An 18,004-nucleotide genomic window follows, 5' to 3' on the forward strand; every position below is an offset into this window, starting at 1 on the left:
CATAATGTCTGTAGAAGGTGTCGCTGGTTTCCCTTCCTGTGAGAAGGGATACCAAGCAAAGGCATAGCCCCTCAGTTTTCCCCCCCTGCACCTCCTTTGGACTGCTTTAGTGAGGTGAGCTGAGCTGCTCGTCTGGCAAGAGAGGATCATGGCAGCGCACAGCTTCTGCCAAAGGAACAATGCAGGGGTCTCCCTTGGCACATGGTTTTTGGGCCAGGAGCATCCTTGTTGCTAGGGGAAGGCGATCAGTTGAGACAGGCCAGCTAATCTCCTTAGTAGCCAGAGAGCTGCTGAGAGCGAAAAGGAGATTAATGGGAAATGGATGGCACAAAAGCCCTGGGGGTGCTAATCACATCAAGGCAGCAGAATAGCCCAGTAGCTGGACCCATTAAAAGCTGCTGGGAGCCTGCCAGGAAGCCCCCCACCCCCACTGCAACATGTGTGTGAGAGGGTGGAGGGAGTGGGGGGGGGGGAGTTGCCTTTCAGAGGGATTCCTCCCAAGCCTGTCTTTAGGGATGGACGGACTAATCAATCTGTTATTTTATTGCATTTTGCTTTTCTTTTTTTATCGCAAATCATGTGCTGTTTTAGTGTGTGTGTGAATTAGGTCAGTTTCCTTTAAAACGGTGACCAGAGAAAGGGCTCCTCCATCCCTGCCTGCCTTGCTATTGCGGAGGCAGGGGAGGCCTGAGCCATTCCTCAGCCCTGTAATGGAATAACTGGAATGAAGCGAGGAGAGCTGCGATGGGGAGTTACATCTCAGTTTTTGTGCTGATAAAGAAGGAATTTATTTCCTCTTATTAGTAGAATAGAAAGCATGATTGCTGAAGGCCAAACCAGCCGTGCTTGCCAATTCAGTTAAGAAGCTGGGGGGGGGGGGCGGAAGCCCGTGAGTGACTAAAGGAAAACCTGCCCCTTCCCTAGCCTGATCTTCTCAGAGTTTGCTGCTTTGAGACATTTTCTTCCTGCATTCTCACTTTGATGTGAGTTATTAAAGCAGTGATGTAAGGCAGGGGAGGAGTGGTTTTTCTCATCTCCCCCCTCCTTTTAACGTAAAAGTTAACACTAACACAAACCGGCAGGTATGGTTCTGAATCTAATGTACAGCAGAATTGTTTTTGGGATTACAGCTCTGCATAGTGTGAGTGCCCAGTTTAATATTTCCCCTTGTTATAAAAAGAACTTACTCCCCATGTCAGTTAGAAATCACTTTGAGAAGCATTTTAGTGTGGCTTTCTCCCTGACATGTCAGTTTCCCACATGTATAAAGTTCTTTTTGTTTGTTTGTTTACAAGGGAGTGCATTCAAATATACATTCCATCCTTTCCCCAATACCTGCACCCTGAGCCAGAAAATATTTCACTTTGCACTATTTGATGGGAGCCTGGTGGGTGATCTTCCCATGCGCTCCTTGTACAGGTGTCTTGGGGAGCGGTATTCACCTGATACACACTGTGGGAGGGCTTGGTAGATGGTGCCATCTTTTGCATCTGTAAGAATGTGAAGGCAATGTGAGTCACCTTTTCTTTTTTTCTTTTTGCACTTTGCAGAGGGCGATGAAACAGGAGTTATGGACAGTCTAATGGAGGCCTTGCAATCAGGAGCAGCCTTCCGTAGGAAAAGAGGACCACGCCAAGGTATGTTCTGTTAGGCCCAGAATTCTGATCCTCTTGTTGATCAAACCTGAATTGTATGGAAGAAAGATGAAACTTCAGTCATGCCTAGAAGGAGTTTAACTCACCAAGCACACGTTTTTGGCATGATGGCAGCTCACAGTTTTCTGTCTTTGCCATTCTTCTGAAATTGTAAGAGCCAATTTGATTTTTAAAAATTAGTGTTAGTCTTCAATCTGGCAGCTGAAAAATCCTTTGCTTATCTTTGAAGTTCAGTGAGTGACCTTGGGCCAATGTTCAGTACTGGTTGTTGGTTTGTATTTATTTACAACCTTATGAAGCATTTTTGTAGCGGGTACAACTGAGACCAGCTTCTTCACTTCAAAGTGGGTATTTGAGATTCGGGGAAAGACCAGACTTCTCTAACTCACCCATCAACCTTGATGGGTTTTACAGCTCTTAAATGCATACCTGTGGCAATGATTCGGTAATTAATCTGCTTATAGATGCCTTTATGCCTGAAGTGGTAAGATGTTCTATGAAAAGAACGTTTGGGAGAGTATTGGCAAAAGGATGCTTGCTGTGTTTCCATGCCAGGACTGTTCATTTGTCTCGAACTCCTTTTCCCTGCCTGACTGTTCACAATGATCTGCCTTTGCATTAGAATCATAGAATCATAGAGTTGGAAGAGACCACAAGGGCCATCGAGTCCAACCCCCTGCCAAGCATTATGGCAGGGAGGAAAGGAAAAGAATCCCCAAGACAGGGAAACGTTGAATGAGCTGGTCTTTTGAATAGGTAGGGCAGAGTCTGGCCTGTTTCACATGCCACAGTAAGCCAAAGTAGTGATCTGTATTCAAGGTTTATCCTGTAGTTAGAAACTGTGACTGCAGTTGGGGAACCTTCACTATGATCCCTGGTTTGAACAACATGCCATGTCAAACCTTGGTTTAGCTGCTGGCCTGTGCTGAGCCTGGGGAGGAGCAAAGCAGCCGCAGTCTCCTTCTTGGAATAGCAGCAGCTGCAATAAGCCTGCCACAATCACTTTATTAGAGTGTTTTAAGGCGGGTGGCACTGTGGTCTAATCCACTGAGCCTTGGGCTTGCCGATTGAAAGGTCAGTAGTTCAAGACCCTGCGACGGGGTGAGCTCCTGTTGTTCGGTCCCAGCTCCTGCCAACCTAGCAGTTTGAAAGCACACACACACACACACAAAAAAAGTGCAAGTAGATAAATAGGTACTGCTCTGGCGGGAAGGTAAATGGTGTTTCTGTGCACTGCTCTGGTTTCGGTGTTCCATAGCACCAGAAGCGGCTTAGTCATGCTGGCCACATGACCCGGAAAAACTGTCTTCGGACAAACGCCAGCTCCCTCGGCCTGTAAAGCGAGATGAGCACCGCAACCCCAGAGTCGTCTGCGACTGGACTTAACTGTCAGGGGTCCTTTACCTTTACCTTTAAGGACTTTTTAGGGTTAGGGTTGGACTTAAGTTGCTCTGTACTTTTTCAGCAGTCTTAAGGAGAGAGCTAAGTCAGCAGGCAGGGCATGATCTCTCAGCAGCAACCAACCTTTAAGAGGGGCCCATGTGTTGAACAGAGCAAGGGTTGAAGATCCATGCAGTACTGGTTCAATTCTTACAATATACCAATCTGCCATTTAAAAAGCTTAAATTTGGGCTGGTGTGATGTCTGAATGGAGCCACTGTTCATTCACTGCTGAGTATTACTTGAAATTCCAGCCAGTTTCTGTGTTGCTCCATTCTGCAGATGTGCCACATATTTCTGTCTGTACAAATAATAAAAATGGAGAAATGTTCTCGTGCTACAGGTGGCACTGCAAAAGACAGTGTGATGGCTTACCCAGGTGAGCCGTGGAGGGACAACCGGAACATGCTGCCCTCCACCCCTGTGCACACATTGGCCCTGCTCCGCTGGCTCCTCTAACTGCCAGCCCTGGGGCCCTTACTGCAGAGATATAGATGGCCAGTCTGGACAGTTTGGGGACCTTAGGCTTCTCCAGCTGCCACTGATTAGGATTAAGAGTCAACATGGCAGGAGGAGGAGCTAGGAAAGATGGAAGGTGACCACCCACGCAGGTTAGGATGAAGAGTCTGTGCAGATAAATGGTGGTTTCAGCATCAGATGCCCAGGCCAGCTGGCAGTCTCTTCTGGCCTCTTCCCTGTGTTGCTTCTTCCTCTCAGCCAATTTCAACCTGGCAAAAGGCACTTCTGGGTGCAGAGGTCCCTTGGGCCTGTAGTGACAAAGATGTATAGGAGTAACCCCAAATTGATTCTGATTTCTCCAAAGCTACTTCTCTTTTCTGCTTCAGCCCAGTGGTGAGACTTGATTTCCAGGTTTGTGTATGCTCAGAGCTATGAAATTAACAGGAACCATCTAAATAAGGTGGAGCAGAGATGCACTGCTGATCTCTCCAAAGGGTTTTGCTACTCTTTCACTGGAATCATCTACTGCTAACATCATGTGCCCTCAAAGAGAAATTGAGACAGCCCCTCCTCATAAAGATTTGGGGGCAGGGAGGGATGCTACATCCTATCACTGCCACAGAGTAACTGCTTATCAACACAATTGGCTCTGATCTTTGACTTTGCTTTCGCTGACAAGCAGCTGTCGCTATTCAGTGGCACTGGCATATTCATGCTAGGATGTGAAGGAATGAAAAAGCGAATAGCCCTTTGTGTGCTCCACTGAATAGCTTAAGTAGTTATTGTGGGGTAAGTCAGCAGGGACATTGTTCCTGCTAGTTCATTAAGAAAGGCCTGCCAGTTGCTGCCGTCTGCAGGGAGGGGAATGCACAATAGCCTTGTGTCTGTCCCCATGCAGCTTGCCTCAGTGATAGTCCTACAGTCATGGTTTCAGCCTGATTCAGACAGCCCTTCTGATTTTGATTACTCATCTTGTCATTGACGTCCACAGCCATGCAGACCATCTGCTGTTGTGGTGATGGAGTTCAGATAATGAGGTCATTCCACTTCCTTGATCCAGCTCTTTTTGTTTAGTCTCCATCTGAAATAAAAACCATAACACCAGAAGCTCCATCCACATGGTTTAGACCTAGTTATTTCTAAGACAGGTGGTGAATCTGGTCTGTAATAGCACTTACGGTTGTAGGTGAGCGCTCCCAAGATGGAGTGCTCCATACAAAGGGTAGGAATCCCTTCACATAGAAATCTGGCATGTTAGGGAGAAGAGCATTTGTTCATAGAAGCCCCTGTGCCCTGCAGTCTGAAGTGGTACAGCCTGGGTATTAATTTTTAACCTCTGAGAACTAAAGCACAATGTAATGGTTCTGTGCTGACTTTGTTGCAGGGGGGAAATGACTTTATCACCTGCTTTGTTCGCATGCTTTGGCAGTCAGTATGGCACAAGCTCACGCTTTTGAATTGTGGGTCTCTGGCTGTCCCCCTGCTCCTCATATTGATGGAAGAATTAGGGACCAGTCAGCTGCGAAAGCCTGAACTGATCAAACGTACACAAGGCCCTGTCTCTTGCAGTATCTTATGGGTTATAAGCCCCCTGTAAATACATACAGAGCCCAGGTACTCTGGAATTGTGCAGAGGGGTTTCCTGTTGCCTCTGTTCTCTTGTGGGGAAGGCAGTCAGAGCTTTGGCGCATCCTGAGCAGGTAACCTGATGGGCGCTTTTTTTATTTCCTCGCAGCAAACTCTGTCCTGTCCCTTTGTGAGGTGGAGGAACACACACCTGAGCGGGTAACCCATGGGCATGTGGATGTTCTTTCCTCCCACTCCCCTCCATTTGTGTGTGACGTCCTCGTGTGCTGCAGGCAGGAAGTTTGGAAGAGGAGATTGGCGTTCAGGCAGCCTCCCATGCTGGGTTCAGCAGTCTGCCCAGAACTGATTGTCTTTGGGCTTCCAAATGGGTCACCTTGAGTACATGTGACTCACTATAGTTGGTTCCTTTGAAGTGTGGATCCTTCCTCACTTCTGTCTTGGAGTATGGGCCTGCCCTGCCCAGGACAACCTTCCTGGTTCTCCTGGCTCCTTCCGAGGCTGTTTCCTTGCTGTCTTTCTCCTCACCCTCCTCCCTCCTTGTCGGCATGTGCAGTGTTCCCAACTCCAGTACTGCAGTGATCCATCATCCAGGCAGTGCAGCTGGCTGACACCTCTACGTATTCCTTTTTGTCTTTATTGCTTCGTATATTTACAACCCTGAGCTCTACCAGCTCTACGGCTATAGGAAGCATTTTTCAGGGTTTGCCCTTCAAGGATAGTCCTGGTACAACTTGGTAGGCAGGCACAAGCAGGTGACAAGGAGCATTTTCTTGGCCTTTAGAATTGTCATTCTTCTGCCAGTTGCATGTTCCCTTTGCATGATGTTCAGGTGTTTGCTCTAGATGTGACACCAGAAGTGTGCCCTTTCCTTCTGTGTCTGGTGAACTGAACTCTCCATGGAACTGCAGCATCTCAGGTCAGCAACCAGAGCTGCCACTTGGTTCTCCCATGGTTGTCTTCGCTTCTGCATTCTTCTTCCCAAACCCTGGAGTTTTCTCTACACTTCTGTTTGTGATCAGGTTTATGGGCACACTCATGTGGTACGGTGCCATAATGTAAAAGTGTGTGTATGTTGCACAAGTTATAATCTTTTTGTTGAATGTTTGTTTGCCTGTCTTGGCAGGCCAAAAGTGACCCCTCCAGCTTTCCAAATCCTCCTTAACCTTCTCTATGACTGAACCTCTAGCCACAGTCCCTCATGATGCTTAGGGTTTTGTGATCTGTATGATCTCCAGTTTCAAGAGGTATCTTCACAGCTTAACAGCTGCTTTGGTATCATACCCAAAACCTGGGGTGCCCATACCTTTCTTTGCAGCAGAAAGGCAGTATTGCTTTTTTGTGACTGTAATAGGTTCAGGCATGGGACATTCTCTGTTAATTGTCCTTGTCAGAACTCCAGGTGGAGCAGAGGGAAGAGGGTTTGATTTCGTTGACCAAAGCCTGTTAGGGGTCAGCCTGCATGGCAACAGATACCAAAAATCCAGACAAGAGGCAATAACCTCCAGGGCGAGAGTGTACTGACATTATCAGGCGGTTGAAATGTGATGATATGAGCTAGAAGTTATCCATATTTATAGCTTGGAAGGCATCCACTTCTCTACACAGTCTGTGCCAAAACATGTGTCTCAGGAGTGTCTCTTCTGAAACAGGTGATTGTGCCCCTTCCTAGAAGTAGCGTGTTCTAGGAGACAGTCCTACCAAGTGGTTCGTGTTGCACAGAACTGTGTGTATACGCAAGTGTTTTGTCTCTTCAGAAGACACAGTCATTAGCAGAAAGGCTTCATCTCAGAAAACACTCTTGAGCTGTTTTTCCATGAGAACCACTTTTGCAGAATCAGTTTGCTGTATCCCTTTTTCAGCTATGTAAGCCCTTCTAAATAAAATAGGACAAAATGGTGTCATTCACTGCAGCCCTTTCTCCAGTCCACAAAGCCAGAAGTCTTGGTTTTTGTGAAGATTGGGTCAGTTCTTACTCATTTTCCAGGCCAATAATTCCAAAACATCAAAGTGCTTGAATAGACATAGTTTTGAGGTACAAGAATGTTTTCAGCTGGCGCTGGAAAGAGTACAGTGCAGGCGCCTGCTTGATCTCCCTGGGCAGGGAGTTCCCAAGTGCAGGTGCTGCCACACTGAACAATCAAGTTCATTCAGGTGCAGAACAGGCACCTGCAGCCCTGCCGTTTCTACCAATGGAAGCGGTCGAGTGGTGATAAGACTTTAGTCCAAGTGCAGGCAGCCTACTTGGGGAAGATCTACAGCAGGAGTCCTCAAACCTTTTGAACAGGGGCCCAGTTCATAGAATCATAGAATAGAATCATAGAATCATAGAGTTGGAAGAGACCACCAGGGCCATCGAGTCCAACCCCCTGCCAAGCAGGAAACACCATCAGAGCACTCCTGACATATGGTTGTCAAGCCTCGGCTTAAAGACCTCCAAAGAAGGAGACTCCACCACACTCCTTGGCAGCAAATTCCACTGTCAAACAGCTCTTACTGTCAGGAAGTTCTTCCTAATGTTTAGGTGGAATCTTCTTTCTTGTAGTTTGGATCCATTGCTCCGTGTCCGCTTCTCTGGAGCAGCAGAAAACAACCTTTCTCCCTCCTCGATGTGACATCCTTTTATATATTTGAACATAGCTCACTGTCCCTCAGACACTGTTGGGGGCCGGACTATAGTTTGAAAAAAATAGGAACGAATTCCTATGCACACTGCACATATTTTATATGTAGGGCACAAAAAACAGGAAAAACAATACAATATTTAAAATGAAGAATGGTTTTAATCAGCATAAACATAAGTATTTCAATGGGAAGTGTGGGCCTGCTTTGGGCCCCACCCACTTCTCATAAACACCCGCCTTATAAAAAGTTCAGCCCCTGTCACATCAACACACCCATGTACTCTCTCTGGACAACCTCCAGCCCCCTCCAAAAGGCGCATCCCCTTCCCACCAGTTCTGGCTCAGAAAGTGGATTCTCAATATCTCCCCCCGCCCCCCCCAAAAACCCCAACACACTTCCGCCTTCCCAAACCTCACCCTACAAAACTAGCATATTCATAGCCGATGGTAGGGGAGATCTCTTGCAAGCGCTATGCCAGGCATAATAGGCAAACTCAGCCCTCCAGATGTTTCGGGGCCAAAACTTCCATCATCCCTGACCACTGGTCCTGTTAGCTAGGGATGATGGGAGTTGTAGTCCCAAAACATCTGGAAGGCCGAGTTTGCCTATTCCTGCGCTATGCAATTTGCTTTGCAGCCAAAAGCTTTTTTTAAAAAACCACCCACAGATCTTGAATTAAAGCCGCTGCTGCTTAAAAACACCTCGTGTTTGAGACACGTATTTTCCAACGACTTACAAAAAAGTGCATTTAACAAAGCCACCTCCTCCTCTTCCTGCCCGCCTTCCTCATGATCTAACCATGATCTTTGCCCAGCAAGCCCCACATAGAGGAGGAGTTTCGTAACTGGGATTGAGAATGGAGAAGGAAGGAGAAGAGGGAGGTCATCTCCCCTGAGCTGGACTGGGCTCTGCAGGCGCCTCCGCCCTACGGTGTCTGGGCCAAGTTCTTTGCTGCAGCTGGCTGAGATCCGGGGAGACCCATTAGACAGCAGCAGGTTCTGCAGTTGCTGGCCGGGCCGGGTTCAGGACCCTGGGAGGCTGGATGTGGCCTGGCCTGCGGCCCGTAGTTTGAGGACCCCTGGTCTACCGTCTTTTCTTCTTCTTCAGCCTACAGTTGTTGTCTGTGCTTTCAACAACTACTGTTTAGTGAATTAGCACTGTTAATTAAATAATTATCACTGACTGGGTACCTTCTGCATTTCATTCCACTCTGACCTCACTGTTTCAACGCCTCCCCGTGCCCCAATACATAAATATCCTTGTAGCTGAGGATTTTCAGACGTCTGATGAAGTGAGCTGCAGTCCACAGCAGCTTGTGCTGTAATAACTTTGTTAATTTTGAAGGTGGTTTTGCTGCAACAGAGTGGAAACAGCTGCCCCTCTGGAAAGGGCTGCACTGGTGTTACGTTGCTCACATCCTTACTGTTGGGGTTGATTGAAAGGATTATGTGGAGAGGTTGGGTGGTAAATTTCAGTGCTTCATGTCTCCTTTTCTTCCGAGCAACACCTACCAAAGTGCAGCAGCTTGTTCTTCTGCTTTGGATTTCCCTTGGGAGTTTTAACTTTGTCTCTCTTCCTCCCCTCGTCTCTCTACCCACCTCAGCAAACAGAAAAGTTGGCTGTGCCGTCACTTCATTGCTAGCCTCGGAGTTGACAAAGGAAGATGCTCTGGGTTCAAGCAAGCAAAACAAGAAGCTAAAGAAGGATAAAGACGGAGAAGCAGAAGCCCCCAATGGAGATACTCCAGATGAAACTTTGACGGAGGGGAACAGCCGCCAGAGCTAGAGCCCAGGCTAGGACTAAAGCCTGTGGCAGGAGAGAGAGACACATGGCAGAGGAATTAAAAAAACACTGAGTCACTTTGCAGTCTTTGATTTTACTTTTCACGGGCATGAGACGAGGAGACAAATAATGTAATCACTTCTGCCTTGCCCCCTTCTAGGGCTGTTTTACAACTTCTTTTAAGCCTTTTTATACCATAGTACAGGACATCTCAGCTTGAATCTGCCACCTGCCTTTCTCAAAATCAGAACTGCAGAGCTTTCTGCTGAGCATGCACCATAGTTTTGAGCAAAGATGGAGCTGCTGCTGTGTTGGCTCCCACACCCGCAGGCAGGGTGGGGAGGACCATGCCATTGGGTAGCAAGGGTAATTCAAAATGGAACCCCCGGGCCCCACTTCCTTGTCGAGCGTGGGTGACGGGAAGCAAGGTCACAATTTAATGTCCCAGCCTCGTGCTGCCTTCCCAGTGCCAACTAAGCATCAAATGTGGCTGAGGGACGCAAAAGGCCTCGAGGGCTGTTTGTTGGACCCCGCTGTTCCCTGGTTTCTCTCCTCTCTTGAGTTGTCCTGTACAAAAGGTGTCAAAAGGCTTAAAATGTCTCCACAGGCTCTCTTCTCTGAGACAAGCAGCATCAAACATCTGGCATAGGGTTGTGGTTGGCCAGTTGGAGAGGGCAGGGCAAGGTCAGAAGAACTCTAGGCCCGCCTCTTCCTCTCTAGTCAGTTCTTCTGACCTTGTCCTGCCCTCTCCAACTGACCAGCCACAACCCTATGCCAGATGTTTGACGCCGCTTGTCTTCATACTCAGAGAAGAATGCCTGCAGAGACATTTTAGTGTTTTAGGCATGTAGGCACCAACTGGTGGCTTATCCTGGCCTGGTCCCACAGAAATCTTCCATCTTTCCCCCTGTAGGGACAGGTGATCAAAACTGAGTCATCTTGGTGGGTTTCTTTTGATCCCTGCAGCAGCACATGGCAAGACTCAGTCCTCTCCCCTGGAAATCTAGTCGCCTGAATGGGGGGTTTGATGTAGAGCAGGCACCATACCACCACAGCATCACATTTGCTTGCTGGCGCCTTGGTCACCCTTTCCCAAAGGGGGCAGAACTTAGAAGGCTGTGTTTTCTAGGGGTGCTCAGGGAAAAGCAAAGCAATAGGATGCTTCCCAGCATGGAGGGGTAATTTTGTCTGCTGCAGACTGCCAACCTACTTTTTATTGTAGTTTTTGTTTTATTTCATAAGTAAAAAAAAAAAAGTAATTCACAGTGCTTAAGTTATATTTCAGAAGTGTAAAAATTATAATTGATAGAATATTTGGTGTTTTTTTCTGGAGAGGGGATATAATAATTATTTTGCTCAAAAGTTTTAATAAAAAAAGTTATTTGCTCCCTGTGTCCCTTTTATTTAATTAGGCAATACAGTGGGCCCATTATATGTCATTATACTTCCAGAACAGGAGCCCAAAATATCCAATATAATTTGATTGATTGATTGATTGATCTGATCATGATGATGCGAAGTCTCCATTGGGAAGGTCAGTTCAGGTAAACCCCTTCACATGTTCAGAAAACCGGAGGGAGACACGGGGAGGCTAGCCTTCCAAACAAAACAGCCATCACCCATGCACATGAAAAGTATTCTGCACTCCAATTCCTGCATGTGTAGCGCTCCACACAGTGGAGATCCTGATTGATCTAGGATCCCTGCTTACACAGTGTTGGTTAGGAGTGTGACCACCAGACTCTGCAGCCCTGGCTTCCCCATCAGTGTCTGAGGTGCACTTGTGTGAACACCCTTAGGCAGCCCATTTGTTCATCTAAGCAGGCGCCCTATATTCTAGCTCTGCATACAGACCCTCTTCCATCAAATCCACAACCTTGTATAGTTTCATCGTAGCTATATGATGGAAAACAACAGAAAATTTACAAATAAGCAGTTTAGTTTTAAGGTAGGAGCACTGAATGGAAAATTCAGTGTCTCCATTGCACTGCATGGGAGAAAGGCACCACCTTTTAAAAAGTAATATGTAAAGGGCTAAAGTGGGGCCATCTCCTTGGAAAACTCTGTTGCTCATTTTTTGGGGGGGGGGTAGCATCCTCCTCTCTCCCACCCTTGGGTAAGCCAGTAGACACTGGTTTCTCCATTGATCTGCATGGGATGAAAGAAAGGTTCCTCTCCAAAACCAAGTGACAACACCCATTCCCACCCAGGACCCTGGTGCAATAGGACCTTTGCTGGAGATGGGGTGGGCTTTTGCCCTTGGCTGGCTGTTTTTGGAGTGCTTTTCTCTCCCCTCCCACCCCTGGCAGATAAATGGAGACACCACTGCTCTTTAAAAACATATAGGTGGTATTGCACAATTGTATGTACAGACAGAAAAGTGTACTGGCCACTGCAGTTGTACCAGTGGCATAGGAAGGGGTGTCCGGTGGGTGTGGGTCATCCTGGGTGTCATCACTGAGCGGGGTGACAAAATGGCAAAAACAAGTGACCCCACGTCATTCTGTTGAGTTCAGACACATAGCTGGGGGGGGGGGCACACTGGGTGTCACATCGTGGGGGGCAGCACTTACCGCAGGGCCTGATCTGCAGCGCGCCCAAGCCATGGAAACCAAGGTACCATTGTATTTAGGAGACGGAATAAAAATGAAGGGGTTGGTTAAATGATGCCAACTAGAAAAGTGGTCTGTTGGCTGGCAATGCCTTCACCTGCCCCTGGCAGAAGAATAGCATCAAGGCTTCCTAGGCAAGCAGAGATTGTGTTTCCCTTCCACTCTAAAGGAAAGTTGAGATGCTTCTAGATGGTGGTTTATCATAAGATTGCCACTTCTCGTGCATGCAAGCTTATTGCAGCCTCCACACAAGGCCATTGGCATCAAAAAGCCAGCCTCTATTCTGGTAAGTAAAAAGAAAAAAAGCCTGTTGTCAACAGCTCATTTGCAAGTAATGTCCGAGTCTGGGAGCACCCTTGGACTTCCTGAGAAGAGACAGAAGAAAACGGGGAGCATTGACTGATTGATGACATGGAAGATGCCCCATGAAAAGGTGAGTGGCCAAAGCAGGGCAATTGCCCACTAAGAACCTTGTCTGGATGCGCCAGGCGAACAAATACAAAGACATTGGAAAGCCAGGAGTGGCTAAGCTTTTTTGGGTGGGGAGAAGGCAAATTGAAAGTAATGGGGAGCTGGATGAAATCTCATGTATTGCCTGAATAAGTGATCCCAAGAGACTCAAATGCCTCTCGTTTCAGTGGGCTTTGTGTGCTGGTACAGTGTACTCTTGAGGACCTGGCAGTTACGGAGAGAGATGAGCGGACGTCCTGTTTCTTCTAAATGACTGTTTAAAAACAACACTAAATCAAGCAGCAAAGCAAGAATCTCTACAGCTAATCCCAACAGGAGCCGAGGAACAGAACTAAGCGAGCCAAAGCCAGCTCTCTGTTTCTTCATAATTAATTAATATCTGTCCTAGTTTCACGTCTCGTTCATGTGAAACTGTTGCTATGTTATAAATATATATGTACTGGACTGTCTCACAGCACTTCCCTCATTAGCAGATAATTACGTGTGTGTGTGTGTGTGTGTGTGTGTGTGTGTAGAGGGGGGTGGTATTTCCCCCCTCTTGCTATTTCTAAAACCTGAAAATTGGGTTGCCGGGGCCTGTGGCTCTCTTGGTCCAGCTCACAGGCAGGATCAAGGCCTGTTTTCCACGGCCTCAATTCTGACATAAATATGAGGGACCAGGAAATTGCAGGCATCTTCCTTCCCAGCGTGACTTCCTCAGGATTTTAAAATAGATTTTGTCTCCTGTCAGCAAGACCAAACCCAGGTGCATCCAGAGGAAATGGCTCGGCCTCTGGGGGAAACTTGCCGGGAGCAACAGGGAGGCCTGCAGCCAAGAGCCAGCTCTTCTTTTCCGGCGGGATGTTTTTGGTTCCTTTACACAAGCCAGGCCTGTGACCTGCTCTGTGTATCAGATGCCGGAATTGAGGGGGAAGGAGAGCGAATCTCATTGTGGAAACCTAGTGGGGAATGGCAGGCAGCCCCCTTTCCTGGCTGCTGCTGCAGAATTGTCTCTGAATTATTCATCTCTTCTTGCCCTCCGCAAGCAACAGAAGCCTCTGCTTGCTGCAGGATTATAAAAGATGGAGGGAGAGTGAGGAGGCTGACAGGAGCAGACATCCTCACCAAGAGCACAATGGGTCTGGGACTTCTCTGTGCATACGTGGAAAGGCACCAGCAGGGGGCACCCAAGAGTCATAGGCACAGCGTGACCCACTTTCCCCAAAGAACGAGCAAAGTTCTGCATGGAGACCGGCTGTTTTCAGATAAATAAAAAATGGACTCCAGAACAAAAGGGTCCTTTAATGAATGGAAGAGAACCAGCAGAAAGCAGAATGGCTTATTCCTCTTGGCAGAGGTGGAGGGGGCCGACACAGGAGCTGGAGAAAATGACCAATGCTATACATGCATTCTCTCTCTCTCTCTCTCTCTCTCTCTCTCTCTCTCTCTCTCTCTCTCTCACACACACACACACACACACACACACACACCTCCCTTATGTTTCCCCTCCAATATCTCCCTCCCCATGCTGCCCAATCCTGCAGAAACAAGAGAATTCCTGGTTCTCTGTCTCCTTCCATTCCCCAGCTGAGCCTGCTAAAGGAGAGAGACATTCTGCAGGGATTTCAGGCACTGACTTCACCTGGCTCCTCTGCCGGTGGTGGAGGCAGTTGGGTAGGCAGGACTGCGGCAAGGGGGGCACCTTGCTGGTGCCTACTGCCCGAGGTGACTGCTTCAACCCATCGCATGGGTGCAACGGCACAGTCTGGATTCCGCCCCCCCACCCCATGGCAGACCTTGGGTTCTCAAATCTCAGTGGGGCCTTGTGCAAAGCCAAATTGGCACCTCCCCCACCTCTCATGCTCCATTCCAAATAACAGTTGCCGTGACCCTGAGTCATTGCACCCAGTATGAACAAACTGGTTGCACTTGCGTAAATCCACCTCTGTAGCCCAGGATGCCTAATGATCTCCAGCCTGGGAGGCTGTGGGGCCAGAGGCAGCTGCCTTGGGCTGTGGGACTCCGTGGGCACCTGCCCCCTGCCACTGTCAGAGAAGTAGCAGTGGCCTTTAGTGAGGGCTTGCAGAACTTATGGGAATGTTCAGGGATGCAGGAGAGGATATATTGTTTGATTATATCCTTTCCAACTTGTGTTAACAAGTTCTACAGTTTAGCAGAGTAACATTCCCCTTTCTAAACTTGCACAGCGGATGCGTTTGCTCAGGCTCGCTAAAATACGTTTCGTTGGTAATTCCCCATTTAGTCCCTCATAAAAATATAGACACGACACAGTCTTCTATAAAAGTATAAAAAAGAGTTTACTCACTCACATTCTGTTCACAATTAGATCCCAGAAGGCTGACTTAAATTAGAAAAGTAATATACACCTGGAAACTATCCCATAAGGAGACAGCTCCTTTGTCCTCTCTTGGCTGCAAACATCTTAGACTAAGCAGATGCTGCTTCTTCAACGAATGTGGTCAGAGAGAGATGGCTGACCAGTCCTGCTCATTTGTTACCTGGGCAGGTGAGGTCACGCCCACCTCTAGTCACATGCAGAGGAAGTCTGTCCCAGCCTAGGAGAAACAGGAAGTTCCAACTGGCTGGTCCAGACATCTCCTTTTATGTCCACTCTAGGGATGTTGTACTTGACTGCTCTTGTGTTTCACATCCCACAGAACTCATGCACCATCTTGCCACCACTTCTCACTCCTGCTTTCTGTGAGTTTTCACTGGAACCTGGAAGCCATAGCTGTGTGACCCAGGCAAGCAAGCCTTCAGCGGAGGAGAAGTAGAGGGGGGTGCCTTACCATTTTGCCTCAGGTAGCGAAGCGGGCTGTTTCTCCCCTGGGGAAGTGTTGGCCGGGTGGGTGCAGGGTGTGGTGAGCATTTCATGGTATGAGGAGGTGGCGTCCGCAGCCCTAAAGGAGGCAGTGGTGTAGCCACTCCTGGGAAAAGCTGGTCCAGGGCCTAACAGATTATAACAGCTATCACCTGGATGCAAATACAGTGGACGCCTGGGTCGCGAACGTGATCTGTGTGGGAAGCATGTTCACAACCCACAGGGTCCGCAACCCACAGTGCCATGTCTGTGCACACGTGGGTCGCAATTTGACGCTTCTGCACATGCGCAAGAACCAAAACCCGGAAGTAACCCGTTCCGGGTTCGGCGCAGTGTGCAACCCGAAACCACACAACCCGAAGCGTCTGTAACCCAAGGTATGACTGTACCCACTTTTGGGAAAGCAGGGTTTAGAGGGTTGTGTCAGAACAACTGCAGACATTCCTGGATGAGGATGATTATCTGAATCCATTTCAGTTCTGGGCTTCAGGACCAAATCAACCCTGGTCACCCTAATGAGAAGGCAGTGGGAGGGCAATCCTGGTCAACATCGCAGTGTCTTTTGATGCCATTGAGCATGGTGTCTCTCTGGACAGACTCTGTGCAATAGGTATTGCCGACACTGTGCTCCCACCTGTTCAGGATATGTCTGGAGAGCAGAACTGGGAGAGTGGTCTTTGGGCACATGACATTTATGCTATGGATTGCCACAGGGCACTGTTTTGTCCCACAATGCCCCCTCTGATTCATTTAAAATATCCCCATTTATTATTAATCTGGGCATATCTCAAAATTTCCAAAGATGGTAGAAGAAGAGTTTGGATTTGATATCCCGCTTTATCACTACCCTTTGAGTCTCAAAGCAGCTAACAATCTCCTTTCCCTTCCTCCCCCACAACAAACACTCTGTGAGGTGAGTGAGGCTGAGAGACTTCAGAGAAGTGTGACTGGCCCAAGGTCACCCAGCAGCTGCATGTGGAGGAGCGGAGACACGAACCCGGTTCACCAGGTTACGAGTCCACCACTCTTAACCACTACACCCCCCCCGGCTCCCAACTAGAGACAGGTCTAGTTCATTTACATGATGCTTATGAAGGACAGGAACCCCTTACAGGTACTCTGAAGCTAAGTTGGGAGCAAGGAGAGTTAGCTCACTCCAACGGGCAGTGCATTTTATCTAATCATACCTTAAAAGGAGGGTTTCAAAAGCTTTTAAGTGTAACTGCTTCTTCTAAAAAGAATAAACTGTTGTTTATTATATCAAGTAGATGATGACTTTACTGAAACTTGGTGTAGTTTTACTTTGTACCTGAGTAACAATGGACAAACTCTGCTGGACAGCTGTGGTGAGATGTAATTGATTGAACTTTGTAGTCTGAGAAGGGAAGGGAGGCGAGGGGCTTTGTTCTTGTGTTACTCTCTGTATACTGTAAAATAAAGGAGAAAGGTGAAATAAGAACTTTTTTTTTTTTAATCAGCTGAGCTTAAATACTAGAAAGATGGAAGCTTTGTAAGCGTTAGGTTCCAGTTCGCTCCCTCCTGGCGAGCCTGGGCCACTCATGGATCCAGCCTTCCCACTATGGTGGATGCTCGGGATGCAAACATAGCTGTCAAAGTTTCCCCTTTTTAAGGGAAATTCCCTTATTCTGAACAGGATTCCTCGCAAGAAAAGGGAAAAGTTGACAGTTATGGATGCAAACGTGATCCATGCAAGAGGCACGTTCACAACCTGCAGCGTCTGCAACCTGCAGCGGCGCGTCTGCGCATTCGTGTGTTGTGATTTGGCACTTCTGCATATGCGCGACTGCTGAAACCCAGAAGTAACCCGTTCTGGTACTTCCGGGTTTCGGTGGTCTGCAACCCAAAAAAACACAACCTGAAGTGTCTGTAACCCGAGGTATGACTGTAGTGCCTTCTGCCAACGGTGAATGTTCCTGAACCAGAATATGCTGACCACAGAGGTACACATGTTGGTAACCACAGTTTGTGTAACATCCTTTATGGAACACACTGTGACTATTGCCAGACTGCAGTGGCCAAACTGCCCACTACAGTGGTACCTCGCAAGACAAATGCCTCGCAAGACAAAAAACTCGCTAGACAAAAGGGTTTTTTGTTTTTTGAGCTGCTTCGCAAGACGATTTTCCCTATGGGCTTGCTTTGCAAGACGGAAACGTCTTGCAAGTTTGTTTCCTTTTTCTTAACACCGTTAATACAGTTGCGACTTGACTTCGAGGAGCAACTCATAGAACGCGGTGTGGTAGCCTTTTTTGAGGTTTTTAAAGACTTTGGTGATTTTTGAAGCTTTTCCAAAACTTTCCCGACACCGTGCTTCGCAAGATGAAAAAAATCGCAAGACGACAAAACTCGCGGAACGAATTAATTTCGTCTTGCGAGGCACCACTGTATATAAATTTATTCATAAAAATCTGGATATTTCTCAACCAAAAGAGCAATTCTATTCATTTTACCTGTTCCTTGCAGGAGGAGTGCTTGGTGGGTTGTAGCAGCAAAAAAGCAATGGTGAACTATTTTCCAAAGGACATCAGAAGATA

At 47.7% G+C, this 18,004-nt stretch overlaps 1 protein-coding gene and 1 long non-coding RNA gene across 2 annotated transcripts in view; one reads left to right on the plus strand and one right to left on the minus strand.

The window, feature by feature from the left end:
* DIAPH1 (diaphanous related formin 1) overlaps nt 1-10,931 on the plus strand; it is a 79,602-nt gene extending 68,671 nt beyond the window's left edge. Inside the window, exons 26-27 of the mRNA XM_083519105.1 lie at nt 1,551-1,637; nt 9,367-10,931. Of these exons, the coding sequence (XP_083375231.1) occupies nt 1,551-1,637; nt 9,367-9,548 (269 nt within the window). The 3' untranslated portion in view covers nt 9,549-10,931. The remainder of the gene's footprint in view (nt 1-1,550; nt 1,638-9,366) is intronic.
* A 5,764-nt stretch (nt 10,932-16,695) lies between these two features.
* Nucleotides 16,696-17,998, minus strand: LOC310714480. The gene is made up of 2 exons (XR_014529823.1): nt 17,921-17,998; nt 16,696-16,876 (listed from the first exon to the last, which is right to left on the minus strand). It is a non-coding gene; the product is annotated as an uncharacterized lncRNA (long non-coding RNA).
* Between the last annotated feature and the right edge of the window lie 6 nt (nt 17,999-18,004).

This window comes from Podarcis liolepis (genome assembly GCF_965112155.1).
Source record: "Podarcis liolepis genome assembly, chromosome: 8".
In the NCBI taxonomy this organism is placed as follows: domain Eukaryota; kingdom Metazoa; phylum Chordata; class Lepidosauria; order Squamata; family Lacertidae; genus Podarcis; species Podarcis liolepis.